This window comes from Canis lupus, chromosome 16 (assembly GCF_048164855.1).
Source record: "Canis lupus baileyi chromosome 16, mCanLup2.hap1, whole genome shotgun sequence".
In the NCBI taxonomy this organism is placed as follows: Eukaryota; Metazoa; Chordata; class Mammalia; order Carnivora; family Canidae; genus Canis; species Canis lupus.
This window is the reverse complement of record NC_132853.1, coordinates 19,766,277-19,793,058: the sequence shown is the minus strand read 5'-3', so window position 1 is coordinate 19,793,058 and position 26,782 is coordinate 19,766,277. Positions and strand designations below refer to the sequence as shown.

Genomic DNA, 26,782 nt, shown 5'->3' with positions numbered 1-26,782 from the left:
TCTCCTTCCCTGAGGAGGACATAAGCCTCTGCTGTCTTTTCTGTACCAACCCCAGTGCCTAACACAGACCTTGGCACACACAGTGGTGCTCAGTAGATTAAATTGGTTGGTTGAGTGATTTCAGACCCAGGCATTTTTTTACCCATTCAGGAGACTTTGGCCTGGGCCCAGACCACTCTAAAAGGCTCTAATTGGGGGTTCCTGGGTGGCTCAGATGGTTGGATGTCTGCCTTCAGCTCAGGTCATGATCTCTAGGTCCTGGGATGGAGCCCCAGTTGGGATCCCAGCCGGGAGTCTGCTTCTCCCCTTCCCTCTGCCCCTCCCCCCTGCTCATGCTCTTGCTCTCTCTCTCTCGCTGGTGAATAAATAAAATCTTTAAAAATAAACAAAAAAAGAAATAAAAGGCTCTAAATGTAAGGGCCTAGTGAGTTTGGGATCTGTCAATGAACCCTTTGCAGGAACTGTGTGACCTCTAGGGGGCGTAGGGACGATGTTGTCTGAAACCGCGAAGACGCAGGAATGGCTCTCCAAGACAGGTGAGCAGGGAATGTACCTGCACAGAGGGCAAGACCTACACACACAGCAGTGCTTGCTTCCACCTCTCTCCAGAATGGCAAACTGAGTTGAATCGTGTCCCCCTAAAAGATGTGGAAGTCTTAAGCCCTGGTACCTGTGAATGTAGCCTTGTTAGGAAATAGGATGTTTGCAGATATAAGCAAGTTAAGACGAGGTCATCCTGGGTCAGGGTGTACCCTAATCCAAAGTCTGGTGTCTGTATAACAGTGACATTTGGACAGAGATACACAGAGAGAAGATGGCTGTGTGAAGACAAAGCCACGAGGGGGCTAGCAGCTCCTGGAGAGGCCAGTGGTTGCTTGTGGATGGCTGGGTGGGGAAGGCAGAACCAGGCTCAAAAAAAAGTAGTGGCAAACTAAGAAGACATCTGTTTCTGAAACTGGGCACAAGGCAAGTGCTCCAGACCTGGAGAAACCTGCCTGTGGCAGCAGGAGGGTCCTGGAAAGGGTTGAGAATAGGGTTGCCAGATAAAATGCAAGATGCCCAGTTAAATTTGAATTTCAGATAGGCAATGAATAATCTTTAAGTTTTGCGTGGGACATATTTACACTGAAAAATTATCTGAAAGTCAGAATTAAATTGCGCATCCTGTATTTTCATTCACATGATCTGGCAACTCAAGTCAGGAAGGAAAAAGGCACATTAGAAAGCTGGAGGGAACAGACATCCAGGACAGCAAGTTCCCAGCATCGAAGTGATGTCCGGGCAAGGCCACATCAATCCACTGAGTTGGTGGGGGGTGGGGGGACCTGGTCCTGCCTGTCCTGAGGGTCTGGGCCATCTCTAGGTGCTGGGCCTGGGGAAGCTGTGAATCCCTTCCCCACACCTGGACTCCCAGAGAGAGGGCAGAAATCTGGGGGTCTGGGCCACTCAACCTGGCGTCACCTTGATGCTCTAGGGCTTTGCAGGACTTGTGCCATCAAGTGGATCTGAAACCAAGTTTGAGGGGGAGGACTTGGGAGTGGGACCCAGGGGAGTCAGGGTGGCAGACATGGAGGAAGATGGCAGTGGATCCCCATTACAGTGATCAGAGCAAGCTGAGACCCCTGGGCGGTCCTTGCTGGGAAAGGGAACATGGCTGGAGCAAAGACAAAGTTTCTGAATGTCACAGCCCTGTAGGTGACCTGGTGGTGTTAGGGGGGCTTCTGGGACCCACAGCTCCTCTCCTAGGGACAGCTGGCTAAAAAGAGGGTCTGTGGGGTGACCCCCTGCTGTGCCCTGCACCTGGAGGACAGCACCAGCCACCCAGGCCCTCGAGACAACTGTCTGTCCCCCAGGAGCCCTGGAACCAGGTCTCATCTCTTCTACCCTCCCTCCCCCAGCCACAGAAATTCATCATCAAGTCAGGCAAGAAAAGCAAACTGTTTATTTACACCTTGGTCTGTACATTAGAGTTCCTGAAGGAGTCTGCCTCTGAGAGCCTGCTCCTTTTTGGCTAGAAGCAGGTAGGAGGCAGAGCGCTTGAGGCCCTGGGACACAGCTTTGGGCCTCCCCCCTCCCTCCCTCCATCCCCTAGAGCCTGGAGGTGGAGGGCTCACCCCAGCCCCAAAGTTAAGCCTGCTTCCAGATGGAGGCTCCTGGGGGAAGACTCAAGTGGAATCCCACGGAGTCAAAGCCATCTAACCAACCCACCAACCCTTGGCCAGGAGGCCACACGCACAGCTTATCCCATCTGGGCCCCGGGGGATCCAGCCAAGACAGCAGGAAGAGCTGGGACAAAGGGAGCCGAGGCGAGTCCTCAACAACGCCGGTCCCAGGGCAGGCCAGTCAGCAGTCCGGGAGTTAATGGCACTCGGGTCTGAGCACCTTGGGCGGAGGAGGAAGAGCTCGGCAGTTGTTAACGATGGGATGGGCCGGGGGAGCAGCAAGCAGCCTCTTCTTTCTTCCCACCTGGAGTCCAAAGCTGTTCGAGACACCGGATGGCGGTGGTCCTGAAGCAGCCCTGTGCCAGGTGCGGGGAGCCGCACTGCTCTAGGGCCTGGGGCGCTGCTGCAGACCCCGCACGGCCGGCCCAGGGGCCCATGGTTAGGAAGGTGCACTCTGCTTTCTAGAAATGTTGACCCCAATACAGGAAGAGGTGTGTGGAAGAAGGTGCTTGACACAAAAGTTACCCTTTTCTGGTGTGCAAGGCTTCTAAACTAGCTGCAGGCTAGATGAGGGGCTAAGTGGGTCCGAGCCCTCCAAGCTTAAGACCATAATGAAAAGAGTTCTGTACAAAGTTATCAAGTCTGCGAGGCTGAGCGAGGAGCGGGAGGCAGAGCCTCTCCAAGTGGATAAACGTGCTGGGAGGCCTGGCCTGGGAGCACACCCGGCGTGGAGGAGGGCATGCTAGATGCACGCGGACACCAAGTGGGACGCTATGTACACACTCACGGGGCTCCAAGAGGACCGGGGTGAACGAGAGGATATAGAAAAGGGGCAGTGGGGGGCGTGGAGAATCCTGTATAGTGGAGACAGGGAAGAAAAAAGGCACAAGGACAATGACCCCAAACCATGCGGACAAAACACGGCCTGTGCAGCACAGCAAAGCAGAGGGGCCTGGCAGGAGGTGCAGTCCCCCCAACCCCCACCCAGGGGCCCGGCAGGAAGCCCAGTCCCCACCCCAGGCAACAGCACTCACATCCTGCACAGGGTGGCCCTGGGATCCCATTCTCAGCCACCCTCCTGCTCGGGGCAGACAGCACTCCCTTACAGCCACAGAGACAGAGAAGGAGCCTATGAGACAGGGGTACCGACATCCTATAGCATCACACTTCACCAGGGTCTATACTTTTAGAAACCTTTCCAGAGGACAGCTGATTTTCTCATGTAGGCAGCAGAGAGTGGCAGAAGGGCCTTAGAGCTGTTCTGCTGTGTGGGTAGGGCAGGCCCAGAAGGTCCCTAAGGTCAGCAGGGGGAAGGAAATTGCTTGTCATCTGGGGGTACGTGGTCCCTCAGCAGGCCGATCTGTCTCCATCAGCCTGAAGCATCACCCTAACAGGGCTGCCCTAGTCCCAAAGGGGGAACACCAGTGAGGATGCCGACACTCAACCTAAAACCCTCTTTAGCTCTTTTTAAAAGAGCCGCTATGGATCTGCCAGCCGAACAGTCCTTTCCTCAGCATGGAAACTGCTGAGGAAACTTACCCTGCTTTTGGGTTTAAATCTGCTAATGCATTGAACACACATACCCAAGAGCACAAAAAGTGAGCTTAATTTCTTCCTGAGCCGCCAGGCCCCACTGGCCCCTGCTGGTTATTAAGTTCCTCATTGAAACAAAAACACCTACACTGTGCCCTCCTGACCACCAGGACCCGACTGGGGCAGGAACCAGACTTGCCAGCAGAGTAGTGCCCGGAGCCTCCAGGACACGGACGGGGATGCTGGTTTGGCTACTAATAGTGGAGGAGCGGGGGGTGATACTCATCCACCCAGCCTGAAAACCAGTCAGAGACAAAACCCAAAAAGCCAGTGTCCCCTCCTGCTCAGCCGTGCAAGTAAATGTTTCTGGGGCTGCTTTCAGGGGGACAACCCCTCCCTGACCCTTGACTCTGTTCTACTCCAGCTCCAGAATAGGCCCACTTAGGTTGGCTAACCCCCAGGCTGGTGAGAACAACTGGATACACCAGTTCCTGAAGGCACCTGGCCTCCCATCCGGGGTGAGGGATCCACCCACTTCTCACTACCCTTCAAAGCCACTGACACCCCACCGTTAAGGTAGAACCTCGGTTACAAATCAGACAGGCAGTTCCACCCATTTCCTCTACCCCTGACTAGCAACCTTCCAGTCTCAACCTTGGGCTACACATCAGCATGACCCGGGGAGCTCTCTGAACATCTGGATGCCTGGGCTACCCCCACATTGATTAAATTGGAATCTTGGGGCCGGGCAGCCAGCGGTTCGGCCCAGTCAGCACAGTTCCCAAGCCTCCCCAGGTTATCCCGATGCACAGCCCAAGCTGAAAACCACTGTTTCAGGTCCAAGTGCTTTGGGAGGTTCTTGGGCTCTGTAAGAGGTTTGCAGTAAGTCAGAAATAAAGTCAAAATAAAGCAATCTCCCTCTGACAAGGGAAAAACTCAAAAAATAATTTGTCTGACTTGACCAAAGCTCACTCACTGATTCTGCAAATTTTCTCTGCCTTCCAGTTGGATGTAAGGATGGCCAAGTGCTGTGTAAGACATTGGGTCTGTTGCAGAACCCCCCTTCCTGTGCCCCCGAAACCCCCCTAAACCTCGGAAGAGTCACTACGAATCCCTACTTGGTAGAGTTGCCAGATTCAGCAAAAACAAAACACAAAGCGCATCCCCCCTACCCAGGCACCCAGTTAAATTATAATCACCTGGGGAGCTCTTTAACCTTTCCAAATACCTGGGCCACGCCCCCACACCACTGGCATCAGAACCTCTGGGGATTTGGCCCAGGTGGCAGAATTTTAAAATCTCCCCATTTTGAGCGTGTCCCAAGCATTGCGTGGAACGTAACTTCTACAGGGAGTTAGCTTCCGTTTGCCAGAATGCACAGGGAGCTGGGCGTCGTGTGTCCAACCCAGCGGCTCCCGGGCCGAGGGGCAAGTGCAGAACTTTCACGTGGACAACATGCAGAGGAGGGGGAAGCACTGGGGGGGGGAGGGGTCGGCCCCACCTGCCCCCAGTTAGGGCGCTCTGGAACCCCTGCTGGGGCCATGGGGCTGGGGCGCTGGGGCCATGGGGCTGGGGCCCTGGGGCCATGTGCCTCCGTTGGGGCTTGTTTTCCTGCATGGAAGGGCAGCTAAAGACACTTTAAAAGCCAGTTAGCCTAGGTTTTAGAAGATGATTTTGGCTCCAGAAAGTTGGATTTAACTTGAGACAAAGTCCATGTAACCCAGGCCTCATTTTAAAGTCGGCGGTCTTCCAGAGATCCCATGCACAGCACCAGGTCCCCTTGGGGCGGTTCAGATGCCGGCTTCCTGGGGGAGGCTGGTCCTGTGGTGCCCCCTTCAGGAAGGAGGCAGCAAAACATTGTCAGCCCACCTTTTCCGCAACAAAGCAGAAACTCCCTCCCACATAGGGACTATGTGTAACCCAGGCCTCTGGGACCTTCTCTGGAATTCCATACCAGTGCAGCTAAAGGACATATAAAGTTTTATGTATAAAATGTTCACCCCTGGGGCGAGTCCCCCATGGACCTTGAGGACCTTGATCTGGCTGGCCTCTGTAGGACTCCTTCCAAAGTAAAATCCAGACCAAAGCCAAGTCATGATAGGTCCTTCTTTCCCTTCAATTCGGTACCATTCTCTACTATTAGCATATTCTCAAGAAATCCACTCCTCTTGGCCTTCTTTCTACTGCTGCTCCTCAGACCCCTGGAAGAGCCCAAGGGGACCAGCATCCTAGGGGCTTGAGAGACTCTTAGAAGACTGATCCCTTGCCCTAGTCTTCCTGGGGTAGGTGGCCCCAAAGTCCTGGATCAGACCAAGGCAGCCCCATTATCTGTAGCATGGAACAAATCCCAAACATATGCTTAAGCAGAAATCACACAAGCCAACAAAAGCAGAGGTTGAGTGGAATGGAACGAAGATCGGTCCTGGCCAATCCCTACCTTTGTGAACAGGGTACATACATACCCAAGACCCCAAGCCCCTTCTCACCCTCTCCTGTCCTCTCTTCTCTGTGCACACCCTTCCATGCCCCTCCCCAACATGCCTAAACCTTCCTTTTTACACTAGAGTTGCTGAAGACAACACGAAACTGCAGCGGGGGTGGGGGGGAGATATAAGACCATTCATATTTATCTACACGTAGTTCATACATGTTTGGACTAAAGAAATGAACGACAAGCCATATACAACTGAGACAAACTCAAAGTAAAACTCAAAGTACCATATCTACTCCCAGCTGCCTAGAACAAAAGATCACATTAAAAATCCAGAGTGTGCCTTTCCAGCACATGTCAGGAGGATGGAAGACTAAGGTTTCCCTAAAATGTCTGACCCCAACTGTGTCTCTCGCCAGCACCCCTCTCCTGGCAGAGATCGGAATGCAAGAGTGTTTTTGAACGGTGCTGGAACGCGGGGACCTTGCTATCCAGCTGAGCCAAGCCCAGAGCTCAGAATCCAAAAATCCTAGGCTGAGGCCTGCTGTCCCCAGGCCACGTGGAGAACGGGAGTTGGAAAGCAGGGCCCACTCCCAGCCCACCAGTACCTGCGGGCTCCTGGGAAAATGCAGCCAGAGGGAAGGAGACGGAACAGGGATGGGAGCACGCTCCTCCCTGAAAAGCAAGTCTTTGGATGCCCAATGCCAATACGTGCTTGAGACACCCTTGGCCCCCAGCCTGTCTCCTTCCTTTTAATCCCTTCATCGTACACCCAAGTGAAGTGCTGCTTATTTTTCACGGTCTTAAAAATCAAACAGAAAGAGGTAGGTGAAGTAGGGATGGGGAAGTGTATGGGGAACTCTCAAAATGCCAAGAACCCTTAGAACGAAGGTCGCCCCACGCCAGCTCCTCTGTAGGCCCGAGTCCTTTGGACACACAGAGCACAAGCATCACGGGGGGCTGCCAGCCTGGGAGGGGCTCTGGGAGGGCCCCTTCCTCCTTTCAGAGCCTGAGCACCTAGGCTTCAGAGGTGGCCGAAGAGGTTGGGGAGGATGCAGCTGTTGGGCATTCCAGCTCCTAGAAAAAATCATCAATCTGCTCCCACTCCCAGAGGGAACAGCGGTGGGGTGAAAGAGCCTGTCTCACTAGCGTGTGATTTAATCCTTATCCCCAGAGGTAGAATCATTTTTATCCAGTATCTGAAACACAATCTTCCAGTTCTCGTGATCACAGCAGCTCCTGATAGCAGACCCTGTCCTTCCCACCACCAGTACTGTCTGTCCTTGCGCAGGAACCACAGAATGCACGGATAGCGACCGCACAGAGGTCCTCCACGGCCACGGCCCCACGTTCAGCCCTTGCTGTGTGCACGGCTTCCCCGCATACACACCGGCACACAGGACAGGGTGGCCAGAGATACATTTCCGGTGTGTGTGTGAGGCCCGGCTGGGGCCGCATCCTCAGGCAGGTCTGGGGGTCTGAGGGTCCCTGAGGCCGTGCCGCAGCCAGCCCTTATCTCAGTGTTTGATCTCAAGGATGGAGGGGTTGTGGTCCAGGATGGCCAGGATAATCTTGTCCATGTACTGCCTCAGCCGGAAGTTGATCTCCTCCTGTTCCTTTAGGGCTTCCATGAGCTGGAGGGAACAGGAGAGGCAGGTCAGAGACTCAGCAGCGACCCAGTACCCCACGACAGAGGGGCTAAGGAGACTCTGGGCAAGGCAGCCCCAAGGCCAGCCTCAGCACTCAGGGGCCAGAAACAAGCAAAAGCAGTAAGAATACACACCAAAGGTGTGGCCTCTGCAGATGCCCACGCCCCACCCCCAGGGATCAGAATTGGTCTGTGGAGTGACCCAAGCGTGAGCAATTACTTGGTACAGGCTGAGAACACTGGCCAAAGACATCTACAGTCAAGAACGACTTCCAGGGACACCTGGGTGGCTCAGTGGTTGAGTGTCTGCCTTTGGCTCAGGCCATAATCCCCAGGTCCTGGGATGGAGTCCTGCATCGGGCTCCCTGCAGGGAGCCTGCTTCTCCCTCTGCCTGTGTCTCTGGCTCTCTGGCTCTCATAAATAAATAGATAGATAGATAGATAGATAGATAGATAGATAGATAGATAGATAAAATCTTAAAAAAAAAAATGACATCCAAAGTCCCAGGGCCTTAAGCTGGGACTCCAGGCCACCTCTAGCTGTTTCCTCTACCTGAAATGGCCCCTTCCTAACCCCTCCCTGCCACTCCCCCAGCACAGGTCCATCCTGACGTGTCCTTTAGGATGTCCCTAAAAAGCTGGCTCTGGCCCCAGGCTTGATCCCTTTGAGACTAGGGATTAGCTCTTAGCTCTGCATCCCAAGCCCAGACTAAGGGGTTCGGGGACTTCTTAGGATTCATGTTAAAATGTAACCAGGGTATTTTGGAGGCCTGATCTTTTATAACCACACCCTGGTGGGGAAGAAGGAATGGACTTTGGTTCTGGAGACCTGGGTCCTCTCTCCACAGGCTGGGTGACCTGTGTCCTAGTTTCCCAATCTGTGACATGGAAGTGTCCAGAAAGCCTTTGAGGTGTCAGAAGATATACTACAAGCAGGTGCTCAAGAATGCTAGTGCCTTTCCCCCTGTGGGCTGGAGAAAGGTGAGTTCTAGCCTCTCCTATACTAGGAGAGGTTGATGGAAACGTATTGGTCAACTGGCCATTTGGTATGTTTCTGGCAGAGCTAAGACTCAGACTTCACTGTTCCCAAACCCATGCTTCTCCCTGCACAGGCAAGGAATCAGAGCCGATGTAACTCCACCTAGAGCCAGGTTCCCTCACAGCTCAGCATGCTGCAGGGAGCTACAGATGGGGACTCTCAGGAACCAGGCTCTGGTCTGCTTTTTCCACTTGGGGCAGCCTGGGGCTTCTCATCACAGCACATGGGGATAGGAAGTGGCTCACAGAGGAAGGGCCAAGCTCCAGAGCAAGAACGGGTGGGCACGTTACCTCATCGCGAGAGGCTGTGTCTATTTCTGCAGCCAGAGACTGGGCTTTGGTCTGGGTGGCAAAGAGGTTCTTTGCTTCATAGAGGCTGAGGCTCAAGATCTGTCCATTCAAGTCATCATTCTGATCCCGCAGCTTATGATTCTCCTGTGGAACAGGACAAAAGCAGTGTCAGCCCCAAGAAGTGTCCAGAACCCACCAGAACCCACTTCTTGGCATTCACAGTCTCCTGACTCCAACCAGGACCCTCCCCTCAGGCGTGAGTCTTGGCTAGCTCAAGATACCCAGAAATGATGTGGCCTCTACCAGGCTCAGGGGGAAGGCCTCGGTCTCGGGAGGTCCTGGGGACCTGAGGAGGAGTTACAGGCCCACTCAGGAGCACTAACTTTCCAGAAGGGGCAGGGCTCCTGGCCATCCCTTCCTCCTTGAGGGTGGGTGAGCCAGCAGAGGAGCTCCTGAAGTCCCATGTGGGGACCCTACCCACTGGGTGGCTCCTTTTCCAACACCAGTGCTCCATACAAGTGATGCTCTGGGGTCCCTGGGCTGGCAGGCTGGCTCTGGGCTCCTCCTGTACCTAGGTTCAGGATCCTGCTCTGGGAGAACTCTTTCCAGGGACAGTTTTGCCCCCGAGTATGGGTGGCCCCACAGTGCCCTGCCCAGACCCCATGTGCCAGCACCATGGGCTAGCTTTTGCCCAAAGTCTCCTAATTGCTCAAACCTTGGACTTTGGGTGCCCTGTCATGAATGTGAAAGAGCCGGGGTTTTAGGACTGCTGTGGGATGCTGGTGAAGCCAGCTCGGGGGTATAATCTATACAGCAGTTTCCTGCCCCTCTGGGGTCAGGCTAGGCTGAGTGGGGGCTCCACTTGCCATCACTGCCCCGCTTGGTCTCTGCCCCTCCTGATCCTGCTCCCCAGTCATGGAAGTGCTCCTGGGAACCATCTGAAATGGAACCTTGGGCTCGGGATCTGCTTCTGGGAGAACCCAACACAGCGAGACAGCGCTGTGCAGCTGGGCAGGGTGGGGTCTCATTCGCCAGCCCATCACCTAGGACAGCAGAGTGGTGTCTATTTCTTCTCATGGCCTCCAAGGAGAGCCCCTGGGGCTCGCAGCAGACACGGCCTGGAGGCCTAGAGGCAAGCAGGCCATCTTGCCGAGCAGGGAGGTAGGGCCGAGCAGCCCCGATGGTCAGGCCGGTCAAGGGGAGCAGACGGGAGCAGACGGGACTGCGTGTGGGAGGGCGGTGCTCCAGCCCCCGGCCCCTCAGAGACCCGTCCTGCGGGGCCCGAGGCTCCGAGGCCTACCTGCTTGAGCCGCTTGACCTCATGCTCCAGCTCCACCTCGCGGGCCCTGGTATTGAACTCGCCCAGGCCAGAGGACGAGCTGCGACCCCTGCCCGGCCGCTCGCAGTCCAGCTTGAACATCTGCAGGTGCTCCAGCTCCTTCCGCAGGTCCTCGATGAGCTGCATGGGAGAGAGGCGGGCTGGGGGACGGCTGGGGGAGCAGGGCTGCGGGACGAAGCCCTGGTGCCCCCACCCCCGACCGCCCAGCCCGGGGACCCACCTCCTGCGTCGCCTCCCGCTCCTTCTGGAACTCAAGGCGGTTCTGCCGCAGCTTGTCCATCACGCGCTTGTACAGATCCGTCTCATCCTTGAGCCGCAGGCTCGTGTCCTCCAGCCGGTCGGACATGCGCTGCCGCTCCTGGAGGCGGGGGCACCGGGGGCACCGAGTCAGGGAGGAGAGCTCCCAGAGAGGCTCACCCTGCCCCGGGACCGGTGTGGGGCTGGGAATCCAGCCAGCCCCCTGGACGGGGCCCTCTGAGTCACTGCTTAAGGAAGCTGCCAGGTCCCTTGTGATTCTAGGGAATCACGGCTAAAAGAGGTGAGGCCTCTGAAGTCCTCCAGCGGTGCCAGATGAAACCTGAATCAGGTGCAGCCAAACGAAAGCTAACCTCCTTCTCTTTGGTTTATTATTGTTTTCCTCCATTATATAAGAAAATATATTCACAATAAGAAAAATTTGGAAAATCAGAAATCTAGGAAGACAAATTACTATTCATATTTTATTGCTTTTTGTTCTTAAGGCAATTTTTAAATGATTTCATTTATTTATTTGAGAGAGAGAAAAAACTTGCAGGAGCAGAGGGAGAAGCAGACTGCCCGCTGAGCAAGGAGCTGGATGCAGGACTCAATCCCAGGACCCCAAGATCATGACCTGAGCTAAAGACAGATGCTTAACCTACTGAGCCACCAAGGCGCCCCTAGGGCAATAATATTAGAATTCCAGAAACTAGCAACTAAGGGTCTCTGTGGACAACACTGCCTCCCTGTGGATTCAGCTCCAGATCCAAGTCTGAGAGATGCCGCGACCTGCTCTCACCTCATCCAGCTTCTCTGTCTGTGCCTTGAGCCGGGTCACTGTTGTTCTGAGCTCCACATTTTCCTCCTCTAGCTGCTGCACTCTGCGGGGGAAGGAGAAAGACAAAAATGTCAGCAATGGAGGTGATCTTACAATAGACAGACAATCTGCAGCGATCCTCTGCTGCCTGGAGGAGGAAAGATGCCAGAAAGCAACAGAGAGCGAGAGACCAAGAGAATATGAATAGTTGTTCCAGATGGTAACACAGCTTTGAGCTTCCTGTCATCCGAGGCAAAATGGTAAAAACAATGAATCACCATCCTTATGTTTTTGATAAAAGGAAACATTCATTTGTGAATAAGAACATGGGATTCTTTTTGCACGTATCCTTAGAGCCTCAAACAACAGAGGGGAGGTTTTCCTGCTAAATAGAGTCTTCCTGTGGCTCCTGTGGCTGGGCCCTCCTATTAGAACTCACACTGGTAAACCAATGACAATATTTGCTTTCTCTCCCTGGCATCTCCCCCCAGGCTCTTTGCTTGGCTCTCCCGGCAGCCACCTCTGACACCCACGGGGACTGGTTCTGGTGGTCATAATCCTCTGTGTTAGTGTTCACAGGATGCTGTCCTAACGGATTCCATGAGGAGACACAGCCCAGGTACCCAGGTCGCCTTAAGTGACCCGAGGGGAGGGCAGGGGAGCTGGGCTGTCAGTGGCACCAGAATAGTGTAGGGTCATTTCTCCACTGACTCCTACAGAACATTCCCTCTCCTTTGCACTTAACACTTTCTTCCTGGAGCGATGGCCTCCTGACCTCCACTGCCCTCTGGGCTCCCCAGGAGCACAGGGGTAGCCGTCCTCTCTGCCAGGGAGAGGTAGCTTGTGGGTGGCCTTCCTGGCCTGTAGTGAGGGCAGTCCTGGGACTTTTTCATGGTCTTTACGTGTGCGTACTACTCTGATATGCAGCATCTCACCTGCCCTCACAGTCACTCAATGGGGCAGGAAGGGAGGGATGACAGATGGGGAAAGTAGGGCCCAGGAAATGACACGGTAGGTCCAAAGTCATGGAGCTGAAGGGTGACCAACCCAGATTCCCAAGCCAATACTCCTCTCTCTGCCAGCCTCAGCTTCCAACAGCTATCCCTGCAGCCCAAAAGCCCAAAGGAAACCAGGCCCTGCTTTTCCATTGACCTTGGTCCCGGGGACCCAGGGTCCACACACCCAAGTGTTCAGGGTTGGGGAGAATCTGACAGCAGGGGGAGCCCCGAGCCTGGACATTAGACCCACTGTTCTTCCACCTGTTCTCTGGTTGATAGACAGGAGTGTTATTTCCAGGTGTACCTAGTATGAGCAATGCTACTACGATGATTCTGTTATATACTTCCTGGCAAACGTGTTCAGCTGCTCAGGGATCAAGAGGAGAACTGTTAGAACAGAGGGCTTTCCTCCGGGCTCAGCATTCCATCTATACAATGGGGACCGTGCCTGTCCCATAGGCCTGGACCAGGAGTGGAGGGTGCAGCCGCGGGCAGAGGGCTCTGCGGGGAGGCCGTCCCTGGCAGGGGCCCACCTGGTGTTGAGCAGCTCGATCTCCGTGCTCTTCTCTCTCTCCAGCTTGCTATAGGCTTCACGGTGTCGTCGTGCCTCCTCCTCCAGGGCCTGCTCAGCCATGGTCTCCTGATCTTTCACCATCTCCTCCAGCTCATGCACCCTGAGGAGAGGGGTGCGCACGCCAGTCCAGGGCCAGCTCTCATGGGTGGTGTCTTCCTGCCCTATCCCTGGCTGCAACTACGGGACCCCTCAGCCCTGAGACCCTGGCTCAGCAATAGCCGGGCTGTGGGAAGTGGCAGCATGTTCGCCAGGCCTGTAGGTCAGCAGCTTCACCAACAGATGAATTAGGGACACCCCAGCATGGAAGGAGAGGTGGACCAGGCAAGCATGCCAGGAGGACCTGGCGGTTGGTCCAGAGGGGAGCAGGGCTCCACCGAGAAGGTGGCATTCCCAGGCCAGGCACAGGGAAGGATGGCAAGCCCTGCCATGGCTTCATGAAGCAGTCCTCAGGCCTCGGCTTCTCCTTTTGCTCTCCTGCCTGGCCACCACCCCTCTGACCAGTAATTCAGCTATGGGAGCCTTGATTCCAGAAACAGGCAAGTCCTTGGATAGTGACCCAGAGTGTGCCAGACCCAGGAAAGGGCCAGGTCCTTCTAGCAGCCTAGCTGGCATATCAGTCTAGGGCACATTTCAAGGTAATAGTCCCTCCAGGAGGCTGACTTTCTAGGGTGCATAACAGAACCCATCCTTGGGCCCTATAACGTTGAGGACCAGACCCTGGGTGGGGATCAGTTTACTGAGTTTCATGCCAACCCGTGAGGACCTCTACACTCTACATACACTACCTCACCACAGTCGTGGTCAGTGGGCCTCTGTCAGAATGAGGGGCAGCAATGCCTGGACCCTTTCACTAGCAGAGGTGCAAATCCCTGACTCACATCAGCCTCTCCCTCTACAGAGCTTGTCCCCAGAAGGGGGGTCAGACTATCATCATTGTCAGTCAGAGAAATAGGGGACTCCTGCCTTTAGGCTTGCCCTGGTGCTGCAGACCTGGAGGTCAAGGTCAAGCTCCAACCCATTTCTGAGTTCCCAGAGACCAGTTCCCCCTGCCATCCTGCATGGGCAGGGCCATGTAGCAAGGGGCTGATGCATCCCAGCATCTAGAGAGGAGGGGCAAGACGTGTAGGTGACCACGCCCTGCTTTTCTCAGGGGCCCTTACAACAGAGACTGCCATCTGTTCCCCAGTCACAGCCAGGCTCTCCCCCAACTTCCACCCCACCCCCGCCGAGCCAGCCCCCCCAGCCCCAACCTGTGCACCAGCTGCGTGTTCTCCTGCTTCAGTTTGCTTTTCAGGTCTCCGTTGGTCAGGCTGTCATTCTCTAGTTCAGTCACCTTTTTTTCCAGGAAGCTCACCTGCAAGCAGGAGGCAGAGGTGGGGGTGGGGGTCAAGGGGCCTCTGAGCTCACAGGACAGAGAAGCAGAAACTGTGGAACGGACGGCCAGGCCCTCCAAGTGTCTGTGCATGAAGGGTGGTAAGGGCAGGGGTGTGTGTGCTCACATTATAAGGGCCACCCATCCCCACTTCCTGGGACAAAGACGGTCTCCGTCTCCCAGGTCCCCAGACAGCTGCTGGAACACTCCCCACCACCCCCAGGGGCATGTACCCATCAAGCCCCACCTCTGCCCAGCCAGGACCCACCTTCTCGGTGATGTCATTGTCACAAGAGTCAATGCTGTCTCGGAACAGGTCCTCGGTGCTACCATCGCTGCTACTGAAGTTGCTGCTATGCATGAGCTGCCTGAAAGGGGTTGAGGGGGGTGGAGGGCTATAGAGGCCGGCCTCTGGGAATTGGGATCCAGAGCAGGCTATGCACTGACAGGGGACTAGGAACCCAGCCATGGAGGCTGTCCTCACCCAGTCAGGGGAGGAGAGTTGCCTGACCTCTGAACTTAAGAGATCATCTGGTTCAGGATGGTAGATGGGCTGCTATACCCCTCCAGGCAGATATGGCAAATCCATCACGGCTCTGCCTTGCTGCTCAGTACCCCTCTTCATGCCAGTGTTCTAGCCAGTAACTACCCAGTGACCAGAGCGGGCACATGAACCCCCCGACCACCTCCCTCCAGCTGTAAACCTGCCCAGTGAAGACAGACTGGCCCCACAGTGCTGGCAGAGGGTCCTCTCGAGGCCTCCCAGCAAGACTCAATCCCCTCCAGCAAACCAGCTCCTCCTGCATCTCTGGGGACCCTGGGAAGGGGCAGAGAGAAGGAGGCCCACCCAGACTCAGCAGGGCAGCCGGCTGGGTGGGTCTACAAACAGGCCAACATTGGCCGAGGGAACTCTTGCTAGAGGCAAAACCCAGCTACCATTCTCCAGAGGCTCCCACTTCCTGCTCCCTGCCAGGCAGCAGCCATGTGTCTGCCAACGGGCTGTCCTGTCCCAGTTCTGCTCCTGAGCCAGGGCCTGGGCACTTGCCAGCAGCTCCCAGGGCCCAGGGCATAGACCTAGGCCAGCCTACAGGAGAAGCTGGATCCTGAGATCCAGGGTGGGATCCTTGGAAGTGAGCTGTGCAGGATATAACCTGGAGCCAAGTGACCAGCTCTAATGGGGCACCCTCGTGCCCAACCTCAGTCAGCAGGAACCCCGGGAGGCACTGGTACAGCTGCTAGTTCCAGAGAGCAGGGAGCCGCCCCACAGCCATGAGATGGGCTGTGTCTCCCTGGGTGTCCCAGGTGTGCCTGCCTGAAGCTGAAACAGCCAGGGGCTTGGGCGAGGCCAACTGCTCCTGGCACTTCTTTTTCAGAAGTAGACCTCATCTGGCTGCTCTGCCTGCACTTGTGGGATTCTTCATTCCCCCAAGGGGGTGCCTTACCGTCCGAAGGCTGTGCTAGAGATCTTCCGGTTAGGGCTAGAGAGAGAGAGAGAGAGAGAGAGAGAGAGGACAGTCATTGAACAGAGGGGGCTCCAGTACACTCCTTACTCTGCTGTGGCTGCAAGAGACCTGAGTACACCATGGAGCTTTGTCCCACCCACTGCAGGTGGGCCCTGAGTAGAAGCCCCAAGTAATCAGCTTGGCCCTGAGTAGAAGCACCTTGATTTTCCCAATGCAGAAAAATGCAAGCTCCCCGGGATCAATCCCACTCTGACAGTGCTCTCACTTGCCACGACAGAGTGGGGCCACCTCGCCTGCAGCTTCCTCTTCTGGGTACCCCCTGCCCCACCTAGCCCTGGTCTCCCATCCCTCTGCTGGGTCCTGGGGACTCACCTGTTGGCCTTCAGGTTTTTCAGCCGGGCTTCCAAGTCATTCAGCAGGTTGATTTTCTTGCAACACTGAGAGCAGTAAACATCCAGCAATTCACTGTTGTAGGTGTGCCGCATTTTCCTTGGGGTCTGCCCCGCACTGATTGAGGAGAGAGAAAGAAATCACCTCCTGCTCTCCAGTCTGGTGCCCTACTCCATCCTGCTGAGCTTGTTTTACAAGATTCTGCAATACACGTGAACCTTTTGTACGTGCATTTAGGGGCAGATGAAGTAGAAACACAGCAACAGATCTTCCCTCCCTCAAAACCCTCAGAGAATAAGCCAATGAACAGTACCCATTTCACAGATACAGCAGCTGAAAACTAATGGCAGAGTAAGTCATGACTAGGTCTGTAGGTCACCTGGAAGGACCCTTCAACACCAAGGTGCTAGGGAGCAAGACAATGAAGACCCCAGAGTCTGCAGCCCCCCACGTGGGTTAATTCTGATTCTTCCTCAAGATAGGAGGAGAGATAAAAAATTTTAGACCCCGACCAGAGTGCCGAGGCAGCGCCCCCAAACCCCTGGAGCAGAACCCATGTAGCTGAGGACTCCGCCCTCTGAACCCCCACCCCAGGATGAGCTTCGGTTGGTTCCACCACTTTTCCTTGTACCCCAAATGCCATTCAAGACCACGGGGCCACCTGGAAGACACTGAAGATCCCAGGTCTGAGTAGACATTGGTCCTGGTCTCGTCATCGGGGCAGGGGCTGCTGGGGGCACAGTCCACATCGTCCCCCTCCCCATAGTCTTCAAACTGCTCCTCGTTGCTGATAAGCGAGGTGGTGGAGTGTGTGGAGAGGTCTGACGTGGTCATGGATGGAGCGTGGCCCAGGGACCTGGGTGTCAGAGGAGGAGAGAAGGCGGCCGTTAATGCAGCCTCGTTCACAGCTTGTACTGGCGAGACCAGCCAGCCTTCCTGGAGGTCAGTCGGTGCCAGAGATCAGAAGCCTAGTTGAGTTTGTGCTTCCTGACCTGGTGAGTACACTTTGGGGACCTCATCCTAAGGGAAACCTTTTGCCACAGAAACGGTTCCTACACGAGAGATATCCAAACCAATGATTCTCTAGAGCAGCAAAGCACCGCTTAGCACCTAATGGTTTCCCTGCATTAACTCACCATAAATCATAATAACTTATGTATATAAGATTATATATTCTACATTGCTAATACTAGCAAATTGATCAAATTACAGTTGCAAAATTATAACATGGATTAGGAAATAAAATGATCAAATTATGGATTATCGAAATGTTGAAAGGTCTGTAAAAAAAAATACTAGCAATCCTATGGGAAAATTAGTACGAATTAAAAGTTACATGTGAAAACTTAAGTTATAGAAAGTAAAAGGGGTCTACAGGATAAGAAAAGTAGGGCATGAAAATATTTCCGTGGTGGCAGGGCTGGGGTCTGGGTGGTGGGATTACAGTAGGTTGGTTATTCCCCTCCATCCTCCCCACTTTTCTACCTTTCTCACATTCTGTTTAATTGGCTGGGACTCTAATAAGAAATTAAGTCTTAAAATAAATAACAGCGAGCTGCCAGGTGAGGAGGCGCTTCTCCTGATTTACAGAGGGGACTTCTAGTCCAGAAAAGCCTCTCTACAAAGAATGTGGGTCAGAGAGCCTAGGCCTCTCTCGGGGGCCCCTGCGGTATGACCTGTGACCGTATCAGGGGCTGGCTGACCCGGCCTGCAGCCTGAGAAGGAAGCATAGCTCATCACCTGCCAAAACAGATCTTCCCTTTAGTTGTCGTGAGGTCATGTCTGCATGGTGTCACTCATAAATGATGGTTTTTCTGAACTACTAAGCCTCCACACTCCCAGCTGGGCCACCGGGCCAGGTGGCAAGAAGCAGGGAACCAGTTAAGGCAGTAATTCTCAAACTGTGCCCTTGAGGGATCCCAGTCTCTATCTGAAAATCAGAGTGTTGATGATAGGGCACAAGAGAGGACCCTCCTGGTACCTCCACCCTGTGTTTTGTTTCGTTTTTAAACTTACTTATTTGTCCTCAGTTCCTTAGAGCCTTGGGTAGAATTCATCATACCCCTCAGCTCTTTCTCCTACACATTTTACTACAAGCCAGCCCTGCTGGGTGCCTCTTGGTGATGGGTCCCCAAAACACAATGTGAATGACCAAGTGGCAAAATGGTGAGCCAGAGGGTCAACAGGTCTGTGGTCCCTGACCAGCTGTCCTTGGTGGCTGGTCATAGTATCACTCACAGACTGCTCCCACTGAGAACAGCTGGACTCCCAGAGGCCCTGGAGTCTGAGAAGCCCTGCACTGAGAAAATGTATAGGAAATTATATTTTTAAGGTCAAAAAAATGATTAAAAATTGACAATTTCATATGGTCAAACTGACACCCCCTCTCCCACCCTCTCCAAATCTCTGGGGTGGCCATGACCATCACTTTCTGATATGTGGCGCTCCAGACTAGTTTTAACTCACTTGTCTTCTGGCAGGAACAGGCCCCCGAGCCCTCCATCCTTCTCTTCGGCAAGCGATCCCTCCAGGCTCTGGGTGCTCTCCATCGGGCTGTCCGTGTCTGACTCTGGGGGGCCTTCAGCGGGGGCCAGTGTCATAGCCTCCTCCTCGTCCTCGGGGAAGAAGCCGGGGCCCCTGGGGAGGAGCTCGCCATCAGCGAAGGTAAGTCCTGGCACCTCGCTTCCCTGGGAAAGACAGAGAGGAACCCCATGAGTGGGGCTGGGTCCCCGGGGCTTAGCACATCTCATCAGACTTCAAGGATGTCAGCAGGGATTGGGGAGCAGGGGAACCCAGACCCCAGGACCTTGAGGGTAACAATACCTGGCAGGTGACCTGTCTTGGATCTCTCACAATGACTGTCTCATGAGAGCCTCACATAGCCAGAACCCTGGGACAGCCATCCATGGAGAAGGGCCACAGGCAGGCCAGCTATGTCGCTCAAGGCACCTGGACAGCTTGTCAGGGTCCGCGTCACAGTCTGCACAGGCAGCCGAATGGCTCCGTGACTGAGCTAAGGGCAGAGCCGTAACAGATGGCCACCAGGAATGACGACCCCGACAGAGCAGAGCTGGATGCAGCAGGGTATGGGGATATCCCCTAGCACAGAATCTCCCTCCGTGATTCGAGGCATGTCAAATAACCTCTGTGAACCGCAGTTCCCTCCTCGGTAAGTTGAGAGGGACGATGGACTAACGGGATCACGGAGTCTCCGGGGAGGACCTCAACCAATCAATCCTGGCCACAAGACACGGTGCCAGCCCGGGAGGGACAGTCTGCTGTGCCCCTCACAGCCATGCTGGAGAGGAGGACACGAGGTCCTTCGATTCTGAGCTTGGGGTGGGTCCCCAGTGCCCAGCACATGGCCCACCACAATGTCAGTTCGGGACAAATGTTTGCTTGGCCTTTTTGCTGAGACCACCTGACAGGTTAAGGGCTCTGGCCTTATTCAGAGTTTACCTCGTCTGAGAGGCAGCTCCTGACAAACCACTTCTTGGGGCTTCCACCTGCACCTGTCCAAGATGAGAAGCCTTTCCCCAGGCTCTTTGGGGTGCTCCCTGGCGAGGGCTAGTAGAGCCTTCCACGACAGGGGGTTCCTGCAGCCCCAGGACTGCAAGACGGGCAACAGAACAAAGCCTGTGAAGAGCCTCCAGGCGCCTCAGACAAGGACAGGACCAGGGACATCCAGGGAAGGTGGTCAGCGACAGGCCTGGCTGGGCCCACCTGGAAGGGTGCAGTCCCCGCTGCTCGTGGGGGGCAGGCAGCCCTCCTGGGGCTCCCTCCCCACCAAGACTTCCTGGCAGTTAGTGGGCTTGGCTCCTGCCGTGCCACGACTCGGCCGAGCGCTGGCTGGATTGGCAAGTCGGCACCAGGCAGCCAGGCGCCCCGACTTGAGGCCCAGGGGCCGGGTAATTAAAACCACTCCCAGTGTTCGCACAGCGCTTTCCACCTCGAGGCCGCTCATCCGCCCCACATGGCTCCCAACCTCACAGGACCCTGCACCCTGGGCAAGCTCTTCCTCTGCAAGCCCGAAGCTGCAGCCCAGGAGAAACAACGCAAAACCAACGTTAACGGAGCAGCCGCCCAGTTCTGGAGACAGAGCTGAGAGTCCGTGCAGAATCTTCTCCGGGCTTACGACCGCTTCAGAACAGCGATCCTTCTCCCCAGTTAATGAACCAGGGAATCGAGGCTCAGAAAGTAGCCCGCCAGAAGCCTGGCCAGCAGGCGGAGGGCCACCTACCTCCACCCGCCCCCTGCTTGGTTCCATTTATCAGTGATGCGACCCACACTTCATGGGATTTTCAATCTCATGGTGACAACGAGAAGATTGTGCATCACAGGAACATATTAGGAAGTATTAAGCCTGGGCATTCTGTCCCTGCTGCCCGCTTCCCACCCGCACCGGGAAGCTGCCCGGGCCAGTGCGCGGACCCTGGAGAAACCAGGCAGGAGGGAGACAGCCCACCCAGGAGAGCAGGGCACCTGGCCGGGCAACGCATGTGCTCTGTTCCTTCCTCTGCAAGCTTTTTGCCTTCTCAGCCACAAGGGCAGGGCTAGCACTTGCTAGGAATGCCCGCCTTGTGGCTTATAGGAGTCCTTGGCCACTTCGGGTTCTCAAAGCCCCATCAGTTGGGTCTCCTTCCCCCCACCCCCGCACCCCGTAGGTGAGGTGACTTGCCTGGGGCTACACAGGAGTTGGTGGCAGGGTGGGACTGGACCGTGAGCCACCAGTTCCTACGCTCTCCTCAAAGCTTGGCCAGCACGGGGTCCTGAGGAGGCTGCTGCCCACCCCCACCTACAAGTTTGCAGGAGGCAAGCAGGGCACCAAGGAGCGACCAGTAACCATGCTCCCCGGGTGTCCGGCCTGGGCTGTGTCTGATTCATGTTTGTCTCCTTGGAGACTGAGACATAGAGGCCCAGTTTTTGCCGGGCATGATGCCCAGAGACACCCAACTCACTATATGCAGGTGGGGACCATGACCCCATCTCACCTGATGCCCCAGAGCAACATACCCACTTCTGACAGCTGGACCAAAAGAAAAGAATGGCCTGGTTCAGCCATGGCTCTGACTGAGCAGAGTCCACATGTGCCTGGTCCTTCATGATTGTCACAGCAGCCGGTCTGTCTCCCACACATATCCCCATCCAGCTCTGACACCAGCCCCGGGAGAGCCAGAAGACGTGTATGGGGCAGCGATGAAGGAGTCACAGTCCTAGTCTGACATGTGGGGAAGATGGGGCTCAGGGTGGGCAGGGACTGGCCTGGAACTTCCCTGCTACCCAGCGCCCTGCGCACACGTAGAGCCAGGCTCTGGACATGCACCGCCCCCTTGCTACACACACACACACACACACACACACACACACACTCACTCACTCTCAACATACAGCCTTTTCTCTTAAGATCAGCTGCCTTCCCACATTAACATCTTTCCATTCAACACACTGTTGTTTACCCAAAGCAAGTTAAAATTTTTATAACTTCAAAACCATTTTTAGTAGTTTTCCCCCTAAATTCAAATAATATCAAAACAGCTGTAAGTAACTATATGCCCTGGTTGGCCTGGGACAGTACTGGTTTGGCATTTGTCCTGGAGAGAAGTGGCCCTGCTATCCCTGCTCCATTCTTCTGGGCCCTCTGGTAAAGGGAAGGGCATAGCACCAGGCCTGGGAGGGGTGCTGTGGAAGTGAGGATGGCCTGCTCTGATCCCAAACACCTCAGGAAGGGAGGCAAAGCACGGCAGCTGCTGGAAGGTGCTAGAAGGCTACTATTCATTGGTTTGGAGACTAGGAAGTATGCCCTCCTCAAGAGGCTGGGCCTGGGGAAGTATCCAAGACCAAGGTTTTCTAGAGAGATCGAGGGCTGAGGTTGAGAAAACAGGCCCTATCCAGCTACTCTGGCAGGGCAGGCCTGTATCACCAGTGTCCCCTCTCCTCACCCCTACCCTGTCTCCAGCTGGACTGGATGCAGCTGGCCCTGGCTAGAAGAGGGAGCCCAGAGGCACACAGCCTGCCTGTGGGAGCACCTCTCCAGTGAGAGTGCCTTTACCCACCAGCGGGCTCCACAGTCACCCTTCCTCTGTAGGAAGCTGGCACAAGCTGAATTCAAAAGCTGGTTAAAAAAAAAAAAGAAATACCCATGGTAGGAGAGGGCATCCCAATATCAGAGGGGCCAACCATGTCCCTCTGTCCACATGCCCAGAGGGGGTGTGGCAGGGTTCAGACACGATGACTTTATTTGGTCCTCCCCATCACCTGGCCCTAGTGGGATGCCACCTCCAAGTCACACATACCACCTATTTCATTTTCATGGCAGCGAGAGCACGGACTCCAAGGCACCCCACTTGCACATTCCCTGAGAGAAGGAATACCCTAGGGGCGCCTGGATGGCTCAGTGGTTGAGCACCTGCCTTTGGTTCAGGGCGTGATCCCGGGTCCAGGGATGAAGTCCTGCACTGGGCTCCCCTTGAGAAGCCTGCTTCTCCCTTTGCCTATGTCTCTTTCTCTGTGTCTCAAATAAATAAATAAATAAAATCTTAAAAAAGAAGAAGAAGAAGAAGAAGGAGGAGGAGGAGGAGGAGAAGGGGGAGGAGGACCACCCTAAAGGGGTAACCCTGGAGATGTCTGCATCTGAAACCCCAACAGTCGGCACTGTGGGGAGCACATGGCAGGTGATTGGCAGGTATCTGTGGAAGCAAACTACCCCGCAGAACGGGGAGCTGGGAGGAGCCCACTGTGGCAACCCCGAGGCCCAGGTGCCCATCTGGCTTGCTCACAGGCCACCATACAACCCTGGAGGAGTTGTTCAACTTCTAGGCTTCATCTAAAAACAGGGATGGAAATACCCACTGGCAAGACTGCCACAGAGAACCTACATAGAACAGGGCCTCACACCTCACAGATGCTGGGAACATGGCAGAGAGGAGGTGGGGCAGAGCTGTGTTGAGAGCAAGCTCTGGAGATGGACTGACTGGGTTCAAATCCCAGCTCCACCACTCAGCTTTGCAACTTTAGGTTTATTGGATCCCCCATGCCTCAGTTTCCCCATCTGCAGAAGGGAGTTAAATGTCACCAGGAAACAAGTTCGTACACATTCTAAGCACACATAGAAAATGGTCAATAAATCTGAGCTATTATTGTCTTCACTGTTGAGAGAAGACAACCAGGGGTGTCTCTAGGCCCAGTGGCCTCTATCCAGGCCCCGGGACCCTATCCCTTTGACCCCCAGTGACACATCAGGTGGAGGTTGGGTGGGTTGAGCTTCTGGAAGCCTGAAGTTTGCAAGTTCCAGAGATGCAGGTGCCTCTTTTCTCCCCACCAGGGCCATCTAATAAGTGTTAGGATGAGACTGCCTGGGCAAGGGAGTCCAGCAGGCTCTGAGGCTCTGGCTCATCCACCCCCAGGCCTGGCAGTGGCTCCACTTCCCAGGCAGTAACTCAGAGCCAAAGAACAGCTCTGTGGGGACAGGGCTGGGTAAAAATAGCTTGAACGGGCACATCCCAGCTTCCCTCGCAGCCAGGCACCAGCAGGCACACGTGGAACCCCACTGCAGGGAAGGTACTGGGTGGGAGGGGTGGGGGGTGGGCACACACCAAGCCTGGGGCAGGAGAGAAGCCAGGATGCTGTCTGGGTGAGGCTGAGCAGGATAGGGGGTGAGATGGGTGTGTGGTGGGGCTGGGGATGAAATCCCTCATCATAAGCCCAGCCAGCCCTCTGCTCAGGAAGAGTGACAACAGGCCTGCTCAAGGCCTTGCTGGGTCTTCCCCACGGGTAGCAGAAGACTAAGGAACTGACTTGTGGATGCCAGTGCCCCCAGGTCCAGAGAGAGAGGATGGGCTTACCTGGGGCTGGGATCCCCCAACCCGCCACTGCAGCTCCAGCACCCATCCAGGCACGGCAGCAGCGGAGATCAGTAAGCAATCCAGGCTGTACCCACCTCCTGTTTGTGGCGGCCGACTCCTGCACCGAAGCCAGGCCTTGCTCTGCAGGCAGGAGGTCGGTGCTCATCGGTGGCTGATAGGGTTCTGGTTCAACAAAGGGTTGCTCAGATGCCAGTCAAGGGGTGAGGGTGGGAAGAAAGGGGGAGGTAAGTTTCCACGCAAGGAGGCTGGTGCCTAAGCCTCGACTTCTGAACAGAAAGTAACCATGGCTCAGATACAAGGCCCCGGCTCCTCCCCAACAGGGTCAAGGGTAGACACAGGAGCACCAGGTCACCAAGCCATCAGAGTTCATTTATCTCCTGCCCTGGCCAGCCCTGGGGATGGACGGCTTACAGTAAGATGAAAGCCCAAGCATCCACTCTGACTGAGGAGGCCGATTCAAGAAGACAGAACAGACTGCTGTGCTCTCATCCCCAGGGGCAAGATCAGAGAGTGGCTGGGAGCTCTGCAGTGAACTTCCTTCCCTGGCCCCTGCAGGGAAGTACTTAGTCACCCAGTTTTACAGATGGGAGAAGGGAGGCCCTCGGGCAGACGTGGTTTAGTCCTGGATGGGCCCCTCAGGCTGGCACTGAACAGAAGAGAAAGAGAAAGTAACGCTGGTGTTTCTCAACGACTCCCATGCCATTTGCATAAGAGCAAAGGCACTCAGATAAGGAGGCCCTGCTAGTGCACGCGCCACCACTGTGGAAGTGGCGGGGAAGCCCACATGCTCTTCTTTTTGATGTTTTTATTTTTAAATTTTATTTATTTTTAAAGATTTTATTTATTTGATAGAGAGAGAGAGAGAGAGAGAGAGAGAGAGTGATTTGAAGGAGCAGGGGGGAGGGGCAGAGGGAGAGAGAGAGGGAGAGGCAAACTCCCTGCTGAGCAGAGAGCCTGGGGCTCTGATCCCATAAGATCAAGACCTGAACCAAAGGCAGACACTCAACCACTGAGCCACCCAGGCGCCGCCTTTTTGATGTTTTTTTTTTTTTTTGATGTTTTTAATTGCAACTCTTGAGCTGTCTCTCTCCCCAATCTCACACTCCTCACCCCTCCCCCGACCCCCAACAGACGCTACTGTTAAGGTAGTGTCACAGGAGTGCAAGACAAAGACAGGGCTTGATGTAGCTCCCAGAAAAACTCAGACATGAGGATGTCCGATAGCCCCCTGGCAGCAAATTTCCAGCAGGGTGGCAGAGCAGAGGGACTGAGTATTAAGGGGGCTAGTATTTCCCCAGGAAGGGACTGAAGAGAAGAGTCTGAAGCAGACCCTGGTGGTGTCCACCCAGGCACTGGCCAGAGGTGTCTGGTCTGCTTGATCTGCATGTCAGGCCTGCCCCAAAGGCCGTGGGGTCCAACTTAGCTGGCATCAGAGATGGAGATCATTCAATGTCCATTCAGATCTAACCGGCTCCCCTTGTCCATGTTCATCCACTACCCATCTGATCACAGCAAGCTTCTAGGAACGTGCAGGCGTCAGGGAGAGGTGGGCTGCCCAAACTCACTGCCAGAGCACAGTTCTCATGATAAATGGATCAGCTGGCCTTCTGGCTCTTCGTGTCCATCTAGGGATAATCTGTGGGAATGGGTGGCACTCAAGCCCCAGGATGAGGTAAGGGCCAACAAGATCTGGCTTTCAAGCCCATTAGGCTTTGGGCCAGATCCTGGACCCCATTGGAAATGCCCATCACAGTGGGGTCAGGCGCTGCACCGGGAGACCCTCCAAGCCCCTCTTCCCACTATGCCACTTCCATTCCAATAACACTTTGAAGCATGTCAAAAGTCAGCACTTAAAAATAAAAATGAATTATTGACATTCTAATGGAGAAAGAAATGGAATAAAAAATGCTTAAGTCATCCAAAAGGAAACATGAAAAAAGGAGGAAAAAAAGGCCAAAGATCATAACTCAACCATAGTAGCAATGCATTAAATGAAAATGCAATAAACCCAGTATCCCTGAGTAGCTCAGTTGATTAAGCATCTGCCTTCAGCTCAGGTCACAATCACAGGGTCTCGGGATCAAGCCTGCATCAGGATCTCTCTCCCTCTGCATCTTCCGTGGCTTGCACACTCACTCATACTCTCTGTCTCTTTCTCACTCACTCTTTCTCTCAAATAAATAATAAAATCTTAAAAAAAATAAAAAGAAAATGAAATAAAATTTACTATTAAAAAACAAACCCCATCAGACTAGATAGAAACAACAACTATGTGCCATTTACAAGCGACATAGTTTAAACATTAGGACACAGGCCAAAAGTAAAGGAATGACAGGGCACCCAGCTGGCTCAGTGGGTAGAGCATGTGACTCTTGATCTCAGGGTCAGGAGTTCAAGCCCCATATTGGGCACAGAGCTTACTGTGCCCAAATAAATAAATGAATGCCTAAAGTTGGATAATTTAACTCATCTCTCTTGATAACTGATGGAGCAGACAAAAGAATTAGAAGGGAGATGGGAGGTATGAACTACACAAATGAGACCAGACACAAATAGCACAGTGTACCCACATGTAGAATAAAACCATCAGAGCGAAGGTTGATGAGGAACTGCATGCTGGCACAGTA

General features: G+C 54.5%; 1 protein-coding gene across 3 annotated transcripts in view; it reads right to left on the bottom strand.

Moving 5' to 3' along the window:
* Positions 1-1,919: 1,919 nt before the first annotated feature.
* Positions 1,920-26,782, bottom strand: part of RAB11FIP4 (RAB11 family interacting protein 4) — a 117,507-nt gene continuing 92,644 nt past the window's right edge. For 2 of the 3 annotated variants that reach the window (XM_072779402.1, XM_072779403.1), the window contains 12 exons: positions 18,760-18,980; positions 16,955-17,149; positions 16,276-16,410; positions 15,883-15,918; positions 14,709-14,808; positions 14,319-14,422; positions 13,028-13,168; positions 11,479-11,560; positions 10,663-10,800; positions 10,404-10,562; positions 9,104-9,247; positions 1,920-7,760 (listed from right to left, as the gene is read on the bottom strand). In XM_072779402.1, coding sequence (XP_072635503.1) covers positions 7,644-7,760; positions 9,104-9,247; positions 10,404-10,562; positions 10,663-10,800; positions 11,479-11,560; positions 13,028-13,168; positions 14,319-14,422; positions 14,709-14,808; positions 15,883-15,918; positions 16,276-16,410; positions 16,955-17,149; positions 18,760-18,980 — 1,572 coding nt within the window. In that variant the 3' untranslated portion in view covers positions 1,920-7,643. Of the gene's footprint in view, positions 7,761-9,103; positions 9,248-10,403; positions 10,563-10,662; positions 10,801-11,478; positions 11,561-13,027; positions 13,169-14,318; positions 14,423-14,708; positions 14,809-15,882; positions 15,919-16,275; positions 16,411-16,954; positions 17,150-18,759; positions 18,981-24,229; positions 24,463-26,782 lie in introns of those variants that run through there. The other variant, XM_072779404.1, reaches the window with a different exon arrangement.